The following is a 20,508-nucleotide window of genomic DNA, read 5'->3' on the forward strand; positions in this document are numbered from 1 at the left end:
TCACCTTTTCCTCAAGATAGATCGTTCAGTGCTTTTTTACTCTCACTCTTTGAATACTTGCGCGAGGAAAGAAAATCCATGGTATTATATTTATTGTTATATAAATTAGAAATTCAATTCGGGAAAAGGTTAAAAGATTACATTTGTGTGTTCGCTCTTCATTTTGTGCCCTTGGGGAAATTAGTGCTCTTCTAATACTTTTGTTAACAGCAGCAACGACAAAGACGACTCATTCCTACCTCTCCAAGAGTAAATCAAACTTTTAATTCTTCTTTTTATATGAAATATACACACACATAGAACGAAGGAACATAGAACTCTCTTCTAAATATATTAAGAAAGGTCAAGGAGGTCACACTATATACATACATATGTAGCCAAAGGAAGGAAAGAAAAAATAAAAAGAGAGAGAGATGAAGTCTTCGTGTCCCCGAAAAAGCCAACACGTACAACGTAACAGGTATGAAAAATAAAGTTATGATTACACTCTCATTATACACACTGGCAGTTTGGATTTGTTGGTCTTTACTCCAGAGTTCAATCTACTAAGTGAGTAGAATGCACATACTCTTTCTCGAATAGGCAGACTGTAAGGTATAAAAAACATACATAGAACAAGAAGAAATTGCCTCCCCAAATGCGCTGCTCAAAAAAAGCGTGCTTGTAAAAAATTATATGTACAGTACACACACACAAAAAAAAATAACTAAAAAATTATATGTCTGTAAGATCAGTAAAAGGTCTTAACACTAACTGACCTTATCAGTTATTCTAACCACCTTTACATACTTGTTTGTTACTGAAAAGAGTCACAATTATTGATCGTCCATTCCGCCACCTATGTACCTATAAAGAGAGTTGAATCATAGCTGCTACATTACCTAGAATACTTCATCAGAATGGTTATTTACTTTATTTCCTTTAAGAGCCGTTTCTAGAGGATTAGAAGAGATTTCGTGCCCTTCTCTAAGTCCGGTGATGGCATTGGTTGCATCCCTTGCAGCTAATTCTGTTTGGAGAGATCCAAGCTCATCAGAGTCGAGTAGTTCCTCAAGTATGAACAACAATAACAATAATTCCCTCAATGAAGAAGTCATCATCAAGGATGAAAATGGACAGGACATCAGCTGTGTTGTCTGTGGAGATAAATCCTCTGGGAAACACTATGGACAGTTTACGTGTGAAGGTAATTAAATAGTATCATTGTTTTGAGTTCATGGGGTTATTCGTATTTTGAATAGGTTGCAAGAGCTTTTTCAAACGCTCAGTGCGGAGGGCTTTAACCTATCAGTGTCGGGGATCACGGAGCTGTCCTATAGATCAACATCACCGTAATCAATGCCAGCACTGTCGTCTTAAAAAGTGCATCAAAATGGGGATGCGTAAAGAAGGTGAGGGAGGCTTTTGTATTATTATTATTTTTGTATTCATTGACATTTTCCCGGTCATTATCTATTGCAATATTATATCAATGCCCCCCCCCCATCTACCCGTTAATGATTATTATTGAGTTTTGTGAAAACCAAGGAGATGAAAAGAAGGCAAGAGGGCGTTTCGTGTGATCTCCTCCTATCCATTAACATAACAATAATAATAAAAGATCAGGTGTGGAAGAGCACTCACAAAAAAAAAAATGAAGAAAAAACACTGCCCTATTTAGATTCCATCACACAACCTCTCTCTTTATATAATATAAAAGTCGAGAATGGTATTTAAGCTATATTTATATACAGTATATACTAAATATATAGTGAGCTTTACATCACTAATTACAGGGTGATGTATCCCGCCACATACTCTTGACGCATTTTCTTTCCTTTTCTTTTTCCACATTTAAAGGGACTCGTAAAGATAATTGAAAAACAAAAATGAAATACAAAATTATGTTAAAAGCGGTACTTTATCTTGTTCTTCCATTCATTTGATTGCTACAATAGGGTGGATACAGGTAAACTCCCTAAAGCTCAAACTAACAGGTGTCTCAAAAAGAATCTCTTTGCACGCCCGGGTCAATTTGATTCTATAAAATATTTTAAATAACAATCTCTAATAATTACAAACGTATTTTTTATACTTCCTCTAGTTTTATTTATTAATAATTTTCATGCAATAATGCGACAATTTATATCAAGAAATTATTCTTATTAAACCTTTGTCTGCTTCGCTAATTGCACTCTTAAAGTAGCCAAAATTGATGCATAGATTTTATTTGAATGGCCACATATGAACCAATATAAATCTCATTAATCAAATAAAGTTTCTAGACTATAGCCAAAATTCCATTTATTTGAAGTTAAAGCCTTTAATTGACGCAAATATGCCTTTAAAATAAATAGGGGTTTCTCTTTTAATCATTTTTTATCAAAAATTTGTTTTTATGTTGACACCCCTCATATATAAGTATCTTTGGAAATAATAATGATTTAAAAGTGTGCCCGGTTTCACTTACTAAATGAAATAATTATTTTCATTTTGCATTTGTATCGAGGTCAATAAATTCATTGAGGTCAAAAACTAGTTTGGTGATTGTATACTACATATATCTATGTATATATATATATTATATTATTTTTTTGGCTTACTAAGGTCAAAAGTAGGTGTTTGATCAAGGTTTTTGTAATTATAAATTATTTATTTTCCTCTCTTCCCTTCCCATTTGTATAGCCGTACAAAGAGGGCGTATTCCTGCATCACAGCAAAATGTCCTACCCTTTGGTTTCAATGGAGATCGCTCTTCGAACGTGGGTAGTGGAGGAGGCAGCGGCGGAACTGGAGGCTCATCCGGGAGTTCTTCCTCCTCCAACAATAGCAACAGCAATTACCTATCTTCCTACATATCCATGCTTCTCCGTGCAGAGCCCTACTCCACCACACGCTATGGACAACTCCAAATGTCCAACATGGTGGGTATTGACAACATTTGCGAATTCGCGGCACGTCTACTCTTCAGCGCAATTGAATGGGCACGCAACATCCCTGGATTCCCCGAGCTACCAGTCACGGATCAAGTTGCTCTCCTTCGACTTGTTTGGTCAGAGCTCTTTGTTCTAAACGCCTCTCAGTGCAACATGCCACTTCATATCGCTCCTCTCCTCGCTGCAGCTGGGCTGCATGCCAATCCCATGCCTGCTGACAAAGTTGTGGCATTTATGGATCAAATACGGATATTTCAGGAGCAGGTGGAGAAACTCAAGGGGCTGCATGTGGATCCCGCAGAGTACTCTTGCATGAAAGCCGTCGTTTTGTTCACAACGGGTAAATATAAGCAGTCCCTATTTTTTTAAACCATTTTGCTATTGAGAACATATTTGTTTTGTATCGGTGGAATGAATATTATTATTAACCCTTGGAGTAGAGTGTAAGGAGATGGATAGCGGGGGGCTGAAGAAGAGGAGGAGTAGGGAAGGAATGAAAGATTACTTCTTGAATCAACTCCCTCTCTTTTTTGATGATGGATCATGATGAAAGAGTCCAGAGAGAGAGAGAAAGAAAGAAACAGAGAATGATGTACTCTTTAAAGTACTTTTTCTTCTTTAGCTAATTTTTTATAGTCTTGAATGTGAGTGTATATATAAGTGTATGTATGTAGTCAAGATAAAATTTTATTGCTTCGTAATATAAAGCAAAAAAATAAAAAGGTCACGACCTTTGGTTATTTTAATGCATAGTTTACATCGCACGCCTTATTTTGAAGAAGAAAAGAAATAAAAAAATAAAAAACAATTCCAGGAAATACAAAGTATAGTATTATTATATACTACAAACATATCCAAGAGTCGAATGTAGTCTTCTAATACACATTTTTAGTATGATGTGTAAGACACTCATATACACGACCCTATTTCTTTACTTTTGTTACTCCCGTTAGAGGGCGTTGCAAGGAGAAAGTTTGGTCAATATATGTAGATGTATATACTATTTTCTACCATTATGCTAATAGAAGGGGATTGAATGCAAAAATTCAATCTCAAGAGGGCGCGGTTTAATCCAGTTCATATTATAATATATATATATGATGCCAAGAGAACCATTATTCACGTGGGACACAATAGGCTTGACCTCCCCCCTTCAACTCCTCCTCGTTTCACTACTAATGAAGGAAAAAACATTCATTGGTAGTTGTTCTGGGGTGATGATGAGGAACCGGTTAACCCCGATTAATATTTAAGGAAGTAAAAGACAAATCATCATAAACTTTTTATTATGAGTTAGTTTACTATTATAATAATTGTATACTTTGAAGTCGTAAAGGCGACAAAGGACCTTCAAGGGCGTTTACTTTTATATTTATCTTTATTTTTCTTCATTTTCCAGAAAACAAAACACTTTTTTTTATTTTAAAAATAAGCTTTTGAATAATAATAATTAGACTTGTATCGGTCTTTCATATGGGACTTGAAATCGATTCCATACATAGGCGTAGTTTGATATTTGTAAGAGGGAGGGGATGTGTATGGGGGGGGACCTTTATTTATATATGAGGTGTATAATATATATCCTAGAGATAAAATACATAGTGCTTACGCTGAGCAAAAGCTAGGGGAACTTTCTGAAGCCGAAAGTTAGTTGACCAAAACAATGGTTAATATAATTAATGACACATCCCTCCTTCCAGATTTTGTATGCAATCCTCCTATAATCAGGGGTGTCTACAAGGGGGGTGGTGTAGAGGAGGTGTAGGCCCCTTAAATAAATATAGAAATTTGTGGTCAGAACAAAGAAAAAATTATCTATTAGGAAAAAAAAAAAATAATCATTGAGAAAGAAAAATTAAAAATAATGAAACTGAAAAATCAAAGGATTTATTTTTTTAAAAAGGACAACGCAAAAATTTTAAATTTATGAAGCTGAAAAATGAAGAATTTATTTTTTATAAAAAAAATGTAATGTGATGATATTTTTGAAAATAGTACACATTATAATTCGTAAATAATAATTATAAGAAAAAGGATTTCGTTTCAAGTAATAATTAAAAAAATCCTCTGGCGGAGCAAAAAATTAGAAATAAAAACAAAAAAATTTATTTTTTTAAAAAACCAAACCCCCCCTAAAAAAATAATTATAATAATATATATATGATCTAATAGACGCCTCTGTATACTTCTATTAAAAAAACAAAAGTTCCATAAAGAAAAATATATTTTAATATGTATCAATACATTTGAATATATGAAGCGCCCTCTATGTTGTTTAAATACCTCTTTATTATTGTACTAAAATTTGAATCTTTTGGTTAGCTACAGCAACGTTCACACTTTTTTTTGAAATATCTGTGATATAGACATATTCATTTTATAAATTTTAAGGGTAAATGATCCTCATCTATGGCCCCATTCCATGTTAAAGGTCCTTGAAAAACTCCCTATTTCATAACAGCCTCAAATTACATGACATTACATAAATCAATTTACCCATTCTTTGGCTAAGACCTCAAGTGTCTTTAATGCTCAGAAATATTAATTTACTACTATTCATAATTAAGGGATAATTAGTTAAATAAGGATTTATCATTCTTCAATAACAGTTGGATGAAAAGTACTCTAAAATAGCCGAGGAAGATGGATAATGACGTCACTGCTTTATATCTATGATGATAGCATTTCACAAAGATTTTTTCATGGAAAGTATTTTAAGTCCGATTCGGACACGTCCTTAAGATTTAGGAATGGGTGTCAAAAATTTGAGACTGGATCATCCCTTCTCATAGACCCCTAATAACTCTGAGCAAGCAATGCAGGGTACTTCCTCTGGTTAATAATAACACTCTCATCTTACAAAACATTTTCATTTTCACAATTTTAAAATTCTATTTTTTTTTTCCTTCTCCAATAATTAATTACCATCATTATTATTTCCAGATGCTTGTGGCCTCTCCGAGTCAAACATGATTGAGCAACTCCAAGAGAAATCCCAATGTGCTCTCGAGGACTACTGCCGTAATCATTACCCCAATCAACCCTCACGCTTTGGTAAACTCCTTCTCCGTCTTCCCTCTCTTCGAACAGTCTCATCCGGTGTTATTGAACAACTGTTTTTGTGCGCCTCGTGGGGAAAACCCCTATTGAAACACTCATTCGGGACATGATCCTCACTGGAAGTAATTTCCAATGGCCTTCCAGTGGCTCTCCTCCATCCTCATCCTCCACTACGACCAGTTCCTCCTATTCATGCGTTACATAGGCCACTAAGACTTACAATACCTACTTATTTATTCTTATTATTATCGTTAATCGTTACAAATCAGAATCACTCAAGACAAAAAAAAAAAATACTACTATTGTGGTCCATCAACATAAAAATCCATCTTGAACACTAATCAAGAAAAGTAGAAAATCTCAATATATTTTTTGTACTTCATATATACATACAGCCACATATTTCATAGGGACATTTGAGTGAGTTATAGGCTTATTATTCAAATTTCTGGTAGTACTTAGGATACTTATGAGTTGCAACTTTAGTTTAAAACCTTTCTTAGATTGATGAGACTAAGAGCGGCCCCGATCTGACCCCTTTCATGTAAAACGTATCAATTTCTCATTAATTTATTGTAACAATCAATTTGGCGCCTTTCAGAGTGCAATTTGGAACAAACCTAAAGGGTTTATAAGAATAATTGGTGTATAGAATTTGACGAATATTCCTAAAAGAATACAAATAAAATTCAACCTCAATTTTTGTTTTTGTGTTGAAGGGCCACAGTGTAGTGGTTTTTTTTTTAATTTTATGGAAGCCTTGTTATACCTTCATGTTTGTTACTTATCATGTAATAAGTGTATTACATGATATTGCATATATATAATATATATAATTTCTATGATTTTGTATCTGTGATAATCGCACAATTTGGTTTTTTTTTATAATTATTATTCTGTTCTTTATAATATAATCTAGTAAAATACATATATCACATATTTATATACCATATTCATATACAGTTTGGCTAATTCATTCTAATATATTCTACATAGAAGATGACGTAAGAAGGGGGGGTCACTTTTTTTAGTATTCCGTCCTGACCACCATGAACCATCAAAAACCATAAATCTCCGTTTACTTCCAACATATTTCTTGTCCTTTCATATTTAGCCGTGTCAAATGAATATATATTGTATAATATCCTAAAAAATGAGTTAAAAATAACAACCATTCCTACAACATCCATGAGGGTTGGGGGGAGGGGGGAGATATATGTACACAGAATCAAATCTTAAGTTATAGCAACACATGCTTAATTGTTCATCTTTGTATGTGTACTATGCCATGATTGTAGAATAGGGTGGAGCTTATTCTTTAATTGTTGAAATGGGGGATTTTTAAAGTCTCAAAATGTTCCTCTTGGTCTTCAAGTTTCCTTTGCAAATTTTGAGCCGTTTTGAAAAAAATTGAGAGGCAAATGAACACTCATAATGTTTTAAAAAGTGTCACTTTTTTCAGAATGAAAAGGTGTTTTCCTTTGAATCTCATTTTGCACTCATCATAACAGTTTTATTAATAAATCTACAGGTAGATATTCTCGGCATTGCCTGGAGAAGTTAAGCATCGGCGAAAAAACAAGTTTAGCTTTAATAATGTAGAAGATAACGCTCCAAAAAATCTCCACTGTTACTTTCCATTTTTTATGAGCACAGACACACACGTAAATACTCTATACTTATATACATTGAAATGACGTGTTCTGTCCTCAAAAATGAAATATAACGGGGAAAAAATATATAATATTTTGTTGGGATGAGTGAAGAGTATTTAAGTCTTTAGAATGCTCACTAATACAGAAAATAATTTTAACATATATGCGCTTAAATTTTATTTAAATCTTTCACATATACTTTAAATGCACATGAATTAAGATATTCAAAGGATAAGATTAACAAACAGAAACAGAAATAGTTCTTTTGTTATGCATTCACACACCCATAGTTTATATCAGGGAGCACCATATAAATAACACCATGTATATACGTTCGGTTCTATAAACACACACCTGCAATATTTTATTAATAGTACAGCATTGTTATCCTTAATATCAAAATATGTTATGATGTAAATCATGGAACATTATATACAGTGCACCCAGTAACTCCTTTTTTATATATTCATACAGACAGACAAACTTTTCTTTATTAAGATAGAGATATGTTTAAATATTCAAAATTGCTATGAAATATATATTTTATAAATTGTTATCAGAATATTATATTTGTCTCTTTAACACAAGGATAATTGTAGTTAAATGAAATATCTTTTAATGTATCACAGTCAAACAATTTGACTGATATATACCAAGGATTGCAAGGACCCTTATTTTTGATTTAGGTTAGACAAAAAGAACGAATTTGGATTATCTTGGTGGCCTTTTTCCGACATTTATTTGACTATAAATACCAAGTACTACGTTAGTCCTTATTTATTTGGTTAAGTCCAGTCTTGGTATTGGGCCTCTTAGACCACGGGTCCTTCAGACTGTCAGTAGTAGAACACTGATTTAAAAACGAAGAAATAAAGTTTAGTGACGTCATTAAGAATGAGTTTTAGGACTGATATGCAGGACTGAACTGGACCAAACCGAGACTAGACAGGACTAGAGTCTTCAGTCCTAAATACGAACCTACACAGGTTTAGTAGGAATCATTTTAATATAGCAATGATTTCTCAAGTATTTTGAGTCCGAGATCAGCAAAGGACTAAACAATATAGATGGCCTATGAGCTTCGTATCATATTTTTAAAACAGCTCAATATTTGCACATGATAACTTTAAAGCAACTGGAACATTTTGAGACCTGAAGGATCCCCTACTTCCAAAATTTAAAAAATGAGCTCCACCCTACCGTAGAAGGTTCATATATACATAGATAGATAAATATCCATCTGATATCATCCCTCACACCTATCTAAGCTAACTTATCCGAATAATTATACCCATGGCACGTATTATTAAGGTAGACACACATATCCATCAACGATAATCATCTATCTCATTTATAGAGGTACATTTATTTTCCGTTTTCGTTTTTTATGATGAATTAGTTTGACGAGATTCCTTTTTACATATTTTGGTATTTTATACATAAATATATTCCTTTGGTTTGGTCAAAATTCCTTTGTCTATGAGGATGAGGGATGTGAATAGTGGCTAAATTGCGTTGAGCAATATTTTTTTTTTAAGGATATGTTAATAAGAGCAAAATATGATTGGCACTCATTAATTAAGCCAATTATGTGTTACAGGGTTCCAAAATGGAAGTAAACAAGAGAAAATGTGATACATTCTTCATTATCACTACGGCCAAAGTAAAATGGCGGAGCTGGTTTGCAAATTTTTTTGGGATATTTATGGATCGAATATAACAACAGAGTGGTGGCTCCAACGATTACGTTCTGGTAATAGAGACGTTTACGATAAAATAATGAAAATTGTCTATTGGGACCGGCGTGTGAGCATTTATTCCATTCACAAGGAGCTAAAGATTAGCCAGCTAACCGTTTGGAGCCATCTCAATCGGATAATCCTAATTATGTTAATTTTATTGTCAAAATATAGCGAGAAAACAGACAGAACTTATTAATTTCCCTTTTTATAATGCGGTATCAAGAATGTGTGCGCTCACGAATGTCGAAGAGTCCCCCTGAGGATTTGTTTAGGGGTTATAAGTCCAAGTCCTTTTTGGACTCGGAGTATAATTGAGGATCGACACCAGTGCCATTCTTGCCTATGTCATTGTTTATTGTCTTCTCCCTCTCGTCACAGGTATTTTTTGATGATCAAATAAAACGTCACGACAGCTAATCTGCTCTCCTTCAACCATTCTTTAAATTGTCAGAGTCCCCATGTTAATTTTAGGTTTCTTTTTTTTTAACTTGCCTAAAATATTAACGATTTTCATCACTAAGCATAAGTAGTTTATACTTTATAGTGATCTCTGTCAGGAGATATTTCGGCTCTCAAAGTTATCATATCTTTTACGACATTCTCTTAGGATCTTACTTACATTTTCCGCAATTAATTCAACATTTACACATACAACATATAGTTTATAGTGTTGAGACAAGTGACGGTTCTACACAAGGGCCCAGTGTGACCCGTGTATGTATTGCCCACTCTATACTCTCTAAATAAAGTAATAATGTACTTATTACGATTTTAGAGGGAAATACCAACAAATACATAACATTGAATACAGAATCCATGGCCAATACATTTTTATGGTACACGATTGAATAAGAAAGACGTAGTAATATTGGTGTCCTGAGTGTAGAATCTAGAAAGTCCAAAGCTTCTCAGTCTAAATGTATTCTTTGACCATTTGCAAAACAGTCCAATCGTCGTATTCTGTTACTGGTATTTAATGTACCTAACTGCAAAAGTGATGCTAGATTTTATCATTTGGAAGGGGACTTAGCTCCAAAAATTATGATCACCACGTTATAATTACTTATATAAATAGGTTAACTTTGAATATATACGAGTATGATAAAACTTTTTGACCAGCTCCAAATCATTATGTCACTTAGGTCCATAGGGTATATATGGATGTTTTTATTGGGGAAGTTGCTATTGACTCGAAGTGACGTCAGGCTTTGTCGGGATATTTATGCTATAGTGATCTATAAATTATTTTTGCCCTTTTTTTCTCTAGATTTTCAAAAGTATAAATAAATCCAACATCCTTCAGTTGACGTGATCTACCGTGACACTATCGTCAGTAAGCAATCCATAATTAACTATCCCTGTTATTTTATACAATATCCCTTAAGTATTATACTCTTAGTTGAGGACATTATGATACTTGAGAGTAATTGAGTGATTACACTTCTACTACTGAAAAAATAATTGGCCCTAAGGATGGCTGTCCTATACTTGGTGGAGCTATGATGTCTTTTTGAAGACACCCAATCGTTTAGGAACGAACGACGACACACTTTCACTCTTGCTTATTATATAACTATAAATAGTTATAACGGGTATTGTTATACTTATACTCTTACATATTGGAATCATCGTCATCATCATTTCTAATTGCAGCTTTTAACCTTTGATGCAGTGAAGGAGGAAAGGAGGGGGGAAGGCAAAAGAGAGAGAGAGAAGAAAAGGTCAGTTATAAGGAGGGATACAAAGAAGTAAATTCTTTCTTTCTTTCTTTTTTCTCAAGGTTTATGCCATGTAACTATCAAGGCTCATTTTTTACATATTCCCTACACACGCCTCATGCCCTTTACTTTGATTCTATTGTACAATATACTTTTTTTTTTCTTTTTTTTATTATTCATATGATGTGACGTGATTTTCACCTTCTTTTTCCTGCGCCCTGACCCCACCCGAATGAACACTCCCATTCACCACCGCCCCGAAGATGCGGCCATGAACCATGGTACTATATATTTAGAAGGTGGAGAAGAAGAAGAAAAGGTGGAATTAGAGCAAGCACGTGTAGAGATAGCAAGTGAAATAATCATCTTTCAATACCCGGATTTGCAATCAGGCCTATAATGGAATTAACACGCGTTACATTTATGAGTACCGTTTAAGTATTTTGTTGAGGATTCATTTGCAATTTTGATTCGTTAAAAAGTAACATACAATAATTAAAATCTATTTCCATTAGGGTGTCGATTTTTTCATTGTTTGTGAATATGCAGGATATGGAGGTTTAAATATACTCTTTTTATACTATAAATTACCATTGACCAAGTTTGAATTACTTTTATGAATATTTATAGGTAGTTTTGAAATTTAACATTTTTAATACAATTTCGACAAAGAATATAAAAAACAACTTATTTTACTTTTTTTACGTCAAAATAGAAAATGTGGAAGTTTTTGTGGTAGACCAATTTGGACAGATACTTCGACCAGAACGTGATCACATACCTTTTTTTTAAGCGTGTTACCCCACAATACGGCTTTATCTAGTTTTCAAATTTATAATTGTTGCATTTTTTTTCTTTGAGCAGCGTCGTCTTCCGTATAAAAAAAAGTGATTTGATTCGTATACTACACATTACAGCTTTTCATTTAACTAACAAATTTAGTTGAATAAAATTTCTGTCCAAAACGTATTATCAATTTTTATGAGGGCAATCTACGAAAATAACTGTAGCACTATTGAAACAAAATGTATCTTTGTTAGTGAATCATAGCCAAGCCATTTGTCTGATATATACCAAAATATGTTTGTATGTTTATTTTGTACTAAAATGAACAAAAAATTATAATTTTGATGACTTCTACCAAGACAATCAATTTTTTGACCTTGTATTGAGAAAATAATTAAAATGTATGTCAAATTGTATAACAAAGTACAATCAAAATTTAGCAGGGGTTTAGAAAAAAATAACCTCTAAGATCATTTGAGGAAGAGGACAACGACGATTGAAGTAGAAATAGAATTTTCGAATATTTTCACATTGCTTTTGATTTTTGTCCTTGTCAATCATACATTTTTAAATATGCTCTCCAGACCGTGACTCCTGGGGCCATAATAATAAAATAAATGTTATATATTTTGTCAAAATTCGGGTGTTGATAAAAAGAGTAATTTATAGTGAACATGTCATTTGAAGGAAGTTTGTCGTTACAGAAAAATACAAGACACGGCTCTGACGCCTACTATAATTTAGTGTGCCTTTCCTTGGATGCAGATCTATTTACGGGACTCCATACAACTAATTAGTCTCATCACACGTACTCTAAATTCTTCATTTAAAATTCAATTTTTAACGCTGACAAATTGCAAAATCTGCTTATCAAATTTACAACTTATACTCAACATCTATTTTTTGTTTGTTTGTTTTAATGGTTTTTTTTTTTTTTACGTCCAGACTGTTGACCGAAATAGAATCGTTTGCGACTCGTAGACCGATTTTCGGTCTCAATATATAGATCAATTTTTTCTGGTCTCAATTAATACAAAGATTTCTTCTCCAGTCCTGATTTATGAGTTGTACAAATATGATTTAAATAAAATATTTAACTTCATATTACGTCATTCTAGGTCGATGTTCAGCATTTTGAAAGACAATTGATGTGATCAACCATTTATCTCCAGCACTGATCCGACTAAATTTTAAACTAGATCAATCTAGAGCGATTTTTTTATTCATGTATGCTAAGTTATTTTTTTAGAATGATTTGGAACTATATTTCGCTCTAAAAAAGATAACTGAATTGATCAACTTCTAAAGCCCCCTATAAAAAAAATGTATATATCATCCTGAGGACGCCATTGCTATTTATCTATATAATCGATGGAGACCAAATTTTAAATAAAATCGATTTATTTCGTTTCACTAAAATTCATAAAAGTCTCTGAACCGATCTAGGATTTTCAGACCGAACCCCAACACTACTAAATATATAAGTAAAGTCCGTGAAGGCTACAAGGACTCTTGTTATCTCCATCCAGATTATCCACAACTTCAATAAGTCAATTTAAGATGATTGTGGTATTGAAATTAGTATTCTAAATCTAATTATTTTACATTTAGGGGCTTAATTTTTCAAAAAATCTAAAAATTATTTTTTTTTTTTTTTTTTTTGAAAAAAAAATTGAAAAATTATTTTTGTTTTTGAAAAATCCACAGCTATTCATAAAAAATTAATAACTACATAGTTATTCTCAATAAATTATAATTGCGGTATTTCTTTCTTTTAAATCTACAGCTGTTGACAAAAAGTTAAATTTTTGGAAATAATTTAAAAAAATTAAATTTAACGTAAAAATTTCAAAAATGCACAGCTATTCACAACAAAATTATTGTTTTTGCAAAAAAAATTTAGAAAATTCATTGCTATTTCCAAAAAAATTATATTTTTCGGAAAAATTTGGAAAATTAATTAAATTTTGTAGTAAAGAGCAAAATTTCCTTAATTTGGGGAGGGGGCTATAGCCCCCCCTTTCAGACGCCCTGGTAACTGTCTATGAAAATGACACAGGGTATTATAACCATTACCTATTCTACCAGAAACTATAGCAAGAACGACGCAGGGTTTAACCGAAATAGAAGAAGAAGAACCTTTGAATGACTGAACAATAAACAACAATAACAACAAAAGTACCAACATGGTTTATGAAAATGGAGAAGGAAAAGAAAAAGAAATTGATAACATTGGTAATCGCTCATGCGTTCCTTTACAATATTGACATTCTTTTAATTCAATGAATATAATAATAATAATAAACAAGAAGAAGAAAAATAACTTCAAACCTTCCTCTTCTTCTTTTTAAAATGATACATGAGGTTTTTTTTTGGAGGAAAAAGTCTTATCAGCACAGAAAATATAAAAAAAGACAACTTACATTGAATAACTTTTCTTTTTCCCTTCTTTTTTTACGATTTTTTAAATAGAATCAATTTTTGATTCATTGATGCGTGGAAGTCAGTGTCGCTGTTCTTAGAATGCAACTCTCTCTCTCTCTCTCCTTCACACAAAAGTTTGCAGCTACTAGCGTTGAAACTCTATCCGGGACCAATTTTGATTTTGGGTTCGGTCTTATGTAATTTTTTTATATATTGATTTATTTGTGCCAAGACTAGGGATAGAAATTGAATCGTTTTCAAGGATCCTGGGCCAAATTATTCAGTCTCACAACATGTTACCTACATAGTTATAGAACTTGAACACATACCAAACAGATTAACACTAGAACAACGGTGCTATAGCACCTTCCTTTGCGCTCTGTTGGTTTTTATAATTAATCCCAGCTCTCTGTAATGTAGTCAAATTAATCAATTTGACTACATTATTTCAAAATTTAAAAAAGGCTCTATGGACATTTTAAATTTATTTTTATCGACTAATAGAAAATATATACTAGGATGTTACTCTCTGAAATGAATCAGGACATCAGTGGTGTAGATTCCCCTTGGTCCTATGTCCGTTTTTGGTCACATATTCAATCCACAATGGTCGAATAGATGAGTCTGAATTTTAGCAAGTAGACGTATAAAATAACCAAGCATGTTCCTTTGATATTTTTGGTCTCCCAGGTTATTAAGAGCCTGTTTTGACCGAATTAAAACTGTATCTTTCTACATTCCTCTCCCTTGACTTAAATGTTCAATTTTTGTATCTACTCTCCTCAATTCAGGCCTGGAATGCGGGAACCCTCTAGTAGTATATAAGTATATATTAAATAAACCTATTTATATTATAAGTAATTATATATAACGGTGTTGATTTTTTGGGGGCTTACCCCCCCCCTTAAATGATGAAAGCTAGCTGCGCCAGTGAAGAGCATGTAACCTGAACCTCTCATATTTTTGCGATTTTGGGCACACAAGCTCAAATTTATGAGGAGATCAAGTTTTTCAAATTTCAGGACAGGGACCTTAGCCGTTAATTAGTTATAGATTGATACTCCATCCCAGTCCCTTTTGGTCTCAAAATTGTCACTGTCGCTTTAAAGAATTATTACCTAAAGGAACTCTTTCTTCTATATTTCTTTTAAGCAAGGAAGCTTATTACTTGAATATTGGTACCTGACTGTTTTAAAGGATGTTCATTACAAAAATGAAGTCAAACATAGAAAATTTTAATGTGCTAACGACTTTATTTTGATTAGAAAAAGAAAAACCAAATAATTCTGAAAAAAAGAATTTAAAAAATTGCTCCAATCATAAGAAAATGAAGCATACATGTTGATGCCTGAAAAATATACTTTGATTTAAATAGACATACAAAAGACAATTGAATTACAGTCATTCTCAATATAACTAGATTGCTAGAACGACGCATGGTGGACCTTTCCTTTGCGGACTGCTTGTATTAAAATGATCCAATTTAAGTTTTAAAACTATGCAAATAAATAATAGCATGATGTGTGTGTCTGTTTAGACTAACGTAGTTACAATAAAAGTATTAAACTGGTGTTTAACATCCAAAAAATACATTCCAATATGTCTGAGTACATGTTTGGTTTTTTTTTAAATCAGTGGGTGCAAAAATAATTCTACTGTCCGTTGAGGAAGTACAAAATGTTTTGGACTTAATTAAAAGACTAGGGCTCCGAAACTTTGTCTAGACATTGTGTTTACATACACAATGTATTTTAATTAAGTACAACTTTTGTTTGGAAGACTAGAGTATGAACATTAGTTAAGATTTTGCAGCAAAATCAATATAGTATCAAAGTCGTAGATCTAACGTACGACTTCATATAACTTTATTGTACAAATGTTCACAGTTTGGGGTACATGCATGACGTTATCAAAATTATATATCCATAGAATCTGTATTCTTGAGCGGATATTAAATGACATCAATGCAGATCGTTTTTTTATCAGACGGATCTAGGCCCAAATTTTTCTATTTGATCGATCCAGATCGAACTTTAATTAATAAATTTGATTAGTTCAGTTTAATACAACACAAAATATAGAGATCTTGGATTTTCAAACCAACCCCATCGCTATAAGCAACGATAGTAAAGAAGTAATATTCTAAATCTTATGGAAGCATCTCAATCGCACGTAAAAGTCGTTCCATTCAACAATCTTTTAATTAATCAACAGGGGTGTTTGGAGGATTATGAATACATAAATATTTATATATATTTTGGTCTGCTCCATAATTTTCCACCAAAATGACCTTTTTTAGCAAAGTTTTATTTCATCTATTTTCGCATAATTTTTTTATATCTCCCCCCCCCCCTGCAGACGTCCCTAATTAATGATCCAGTGTTTATGAGAATAATAGCCTCATTAATACTAGTCCTAAATACATAATAAAGGCAAATTATTATCGTACATAAAAGATGATTAAAGTTTTACTCAACTAATTTAATTTATAAATGAAGGTGGTCCTTTTCTATGATATTAGCAAAAGTGATGTAGAGGGCGCTTTTAAATTTGAGATTTTTTTCAAGGACCTATACTAGGGTCTGGACTGAACCAGATGGAACTTGTAATGAAACCGATTTCAAGCCCGATATTCAGGACCGATACAACCCTAAAAATAAACCTTGGAGATCTGGAAGAATTACATAATATCTGCTACCTACAAAATAAGAGCAAAATGTCAATGTTTGGTCAGTTAACTTATAATTAATGTATATATTTATACAGTATGCCTCAGAGACAGTGCTAGAGGGTTTTCATTCATTCCAGCACTTTGATTCCATTTTGTATATATGTAAAAGTAAATATTATTGCTTTGTTTAACAAGGAAGCCGTAGAGCAGCAGGTCCAAGAATAATTTTAGTTTATCGTTGTTTTGTTTTATGGTGGCAATCAATACTTACATAATTATATGTAGTTTATAGGCTTGTTTGATACGTTCAGCAGTGAGGTGACTAACGAGGGCTTCTCTTTTTAATATATACATATGTGGCCCGTCAACAGAAAATCAAGCTACAAAGATTTATCTCAAAATTGAGTAGGGATTACATTTGTATTCTTTGATGAATTATTGTCAATTTGTTTACACAAATTGTTCGCACTAAGCCTTTGTGTATGCCTCAAATTGCACTTTTGAAGTACAAAAAAATGCATTGTCTCATGAAAATAATTAGTCATTGATAGATTTTACGGTAAAAAGAGGCCATATCCGGCTGGATTAAGTCTAATCAATCAAATGAAGGTTCTAAAACAGTGGCGGTAAAAAAGTGCTTATACTGCCAGTTTAAGTGGAGAGTCAAGACATTGAATATTTAAATCGAGTCCTCGATTTATTTAAAGTTAATTTAGAGTCCATATTAAAATAAAAGAAGGGATATGTGTAAAGAAAAAACTAAGTTGACCGGTTAGAAAAGAAAAACTGTTGATGAGTGTTCTCTTTTTTCCCTATTGTTCGTTATTTAATATGTCATGTAACATCTCACTATGTAATGAGTATTCTCGCCTATCTTTGGTGTAATTTTTTGTAAAAATGATTAATAAAATAAATATAAATTTAAATACAATTATAATATATTTTCTGGACTGATGCTACTTTAAGTGTATAAGGTTCTCCTCTTATTTTATTTATTATCTTCTTGTATTTAAAAAGAAAAACAACATAAAATCCGTAATTTTTAATACTTTATTATTTCAAATAAGAAACAAAGTCATTGTATATAGGTCATGTTTTTTTATGTTTGTGGACGTCTATTGGCCTAAGTATCAAGGGTGCCACAGACAAAATAAATACATCAGAATAAGATCAAGCTGCTGGGGCACCACTGTTCCTTGGCATTTGATATCCTCGTTAACACATACTATAAATGTTTTGTCACTGACTTTAAGTTCCTTTCCAAATGAGACGGAGGACCTCATTGGGGACTGGTCAATGATGGTGTGCACCCTCTAGATGAAATCTCAGTCCCTCACCTTCATGGAGTCCTCCTGTGAATTCTGCAACCTATAAATAGTCATCCAGGGGTTCTTCGAATCCTCCAGTTTCTTCCTAGTTGCCTGGATGTAACCCATTCTCTGCCCAGTAGTGTTAAAAATGTCACGACAGCTGATTCCTCCTTCATTATTAATTAGACGTGTAACAAAGCCACATATCGGTTTGTCCTCTGTGAACTGAATCTCGGGCACGCTTCGAGTATAGCATTTCCATTGTTACGAAATTATATCGATTGAATGTGTTTTGTCTGTATATTATCTCAGGCTATAAATTTTTATTTGATAAGGCGACGACATTTGGTTCCAGGACAACCCAAAGAGGGTGTGGATTTCATTTCTAGCCCTGTACAAATAAAGCCAATGATTGACCAAACTACAATATCTATGAAATATTGAACAGTAGCTTGTAGAATATATGATGTAAAAAAATAAAAAAATTGACATTTCTCCCTTTATTGTTCTTTGATTAAGATTGTTTTTCTAATTGACCACAAAATTATTAATAATTTGATATATTTGAGATAGTTCTACTTGTTCAATGTTTAAAAAAATGAATTGAAAATCAATTATAAGGCGTAAATGGGGAGAAAAAAAAGTTTTTCCTCGAATTCTTTTAAAAAATACTGATTTATGTGTAAATCAATTATAAAATTGCTTCGTTTGGAAGTATCTCGACTCTATGAATGAATTTGATAATTACGTCATAAATTATATATCTATATATAAATTACACAAGAAAAACAAAACCAACTTTAAACAATGCGTAATTTGTTTCAAACCCAGCTCCTCCCAGGCAAAAACCTCATTGAATTTCAAAATGTACATACATACCAACATGAATGTAGATACATTAGAGTGGCCCTTAAAAGTCAATGTTGTACTGTGACTTGTCTCATCCAACTCCATTTTGTCCCCTCCATCATAATAAAACTTCACTGTGCAAAATCAGGGCCTCCGACGAATTATATTTTGGAAGGGGGGCTTTGTTTTTGGAATTTTTTGAAAAAAATGATCTAAAGAATGTTTTGTAAAATATCCATCAATACCAAATTTGGAAGGGTAAAAAACTCAAAAATCCACAGCTTTCCACAAAAAAATAATTTTTTTGTAAAAAAATTTCAAAAATCAATAGCTAAGATTCAAAAACTAAATTTTTTCAAAAATACACTGCTATTCACAAAAAATTAAATTAAGTTTCAAATAATAAATTATCTTGTAAAAAGAAAAAATCCTAAATTTCAGGGGGAAGGATACAGCCCCCTCTAGCCACACCCTGTGGACGCCTTTTAAATATGTTTGAGTTTAAATAATATTTAATAGTGACTCTCGCTTTTATAATGTGTTGTCACACATTGAAAAATTAGCCACAATTTTTTTTTTTTCTAGTAATATAAAGTTAAAATAATAACTTTGTCTGTAGTTATAAATAAAATTATGTCAATACCTTGGTCTGTATGTACATATATATGGAGAATAAAAATATCTTTGGATTTTCTCATTTTTTTCTTGATTTTTGTTCAGTATTATTTTAGGTTGGATTTGGACAAAAACTACTCACAAAAAGGTAATTTTTTTGGGCAAAAATTTCAAATATTAGATTTTTTGGAAAAAAAATCACAAATCTAGAGCTGTTCTTAAAAAAATCAAAAATCAAATTTGAAATATTAAATTTCTTGTAAAAAAAAATTCAAATATTGAATTTCTTGAAAAAAAATTTGAAAAATTAAATTTTCTAGTAGAAAGTAAAATTTCTTTAAATTGAGGGATCTTTCAGCCCAACCCCTTTGGACACCCCTGAGTCCTTTATAGACAAACAAACCGACCAACAAACTTTGCTGTATTAATATAGATTTATTCTGATACAAAGTATTGAATCAACAAAACGAACCATCTTTTGGTGGATTTTTCTCTTTCGAGTCGGTATTGGACAAATTTACATCTTTTGTACGATTCATTTGTGTTGTAAAGTAAAAACGTACACAAATGTTGATATGTTTACAATTTTAGTCAAAAGTTTAGTTGGTAGGAGATACCTCCTCATGTCACTCATATGTTACTGTTTGTTAAAACTCTAAGCCACTCTAAATATATACATACATACATGGATTTTTGTAGATAGTTGAAGCTTCATGCCTCCAGCATTGAACTAAAACCTCGTTAAATAAACATTTATTAATGT

The 20,508-nt window shown here is 32.3% G+C and overlaps 1 protein-coding gene across 1 annotated transcript; it reads left to right on the forward strand.

Moving 5' to 3' along the window:
• The first annotated feature begins 264 nt into the window (after positions 1-264).
• On the forward strand, positions 265-6,323 carry LOC121121409 (nuclear receptor subfamily 2 group F member 1-B-like). The gene is given in 6 exon segments (XM_071889907.1): positions 265-460; positions 927-1,186; positions 1,242-1,391; positions 2,665-3,255; positions 5,859-6,029; positions 6,032-6,323. Coding segments are annotated over 6 exon segments (1,368 nt in total). The 5' UTR covers positions 265-413; the 3' UTR covers positions 6,181-6,323.
• The last annotated feature ends 14,185 nt before the right edge of the window (positions 6,324-20,508 follow it).

This window comes from Lepeophtheirus salmonis, chromosome 7 (assembly GCF_016086655.4).
Source record: "Lepeophtheirus salmonis chromosome 7, UVic_Lsal_1.4, whole genome shotgun sequence".
NCBI lineage: Eukaryota > Metazoa > Arthropoda > Copepoda > Siphonostomatoida > Caligidae > Lepeophtheirus > Lepeophtheirus salmonis.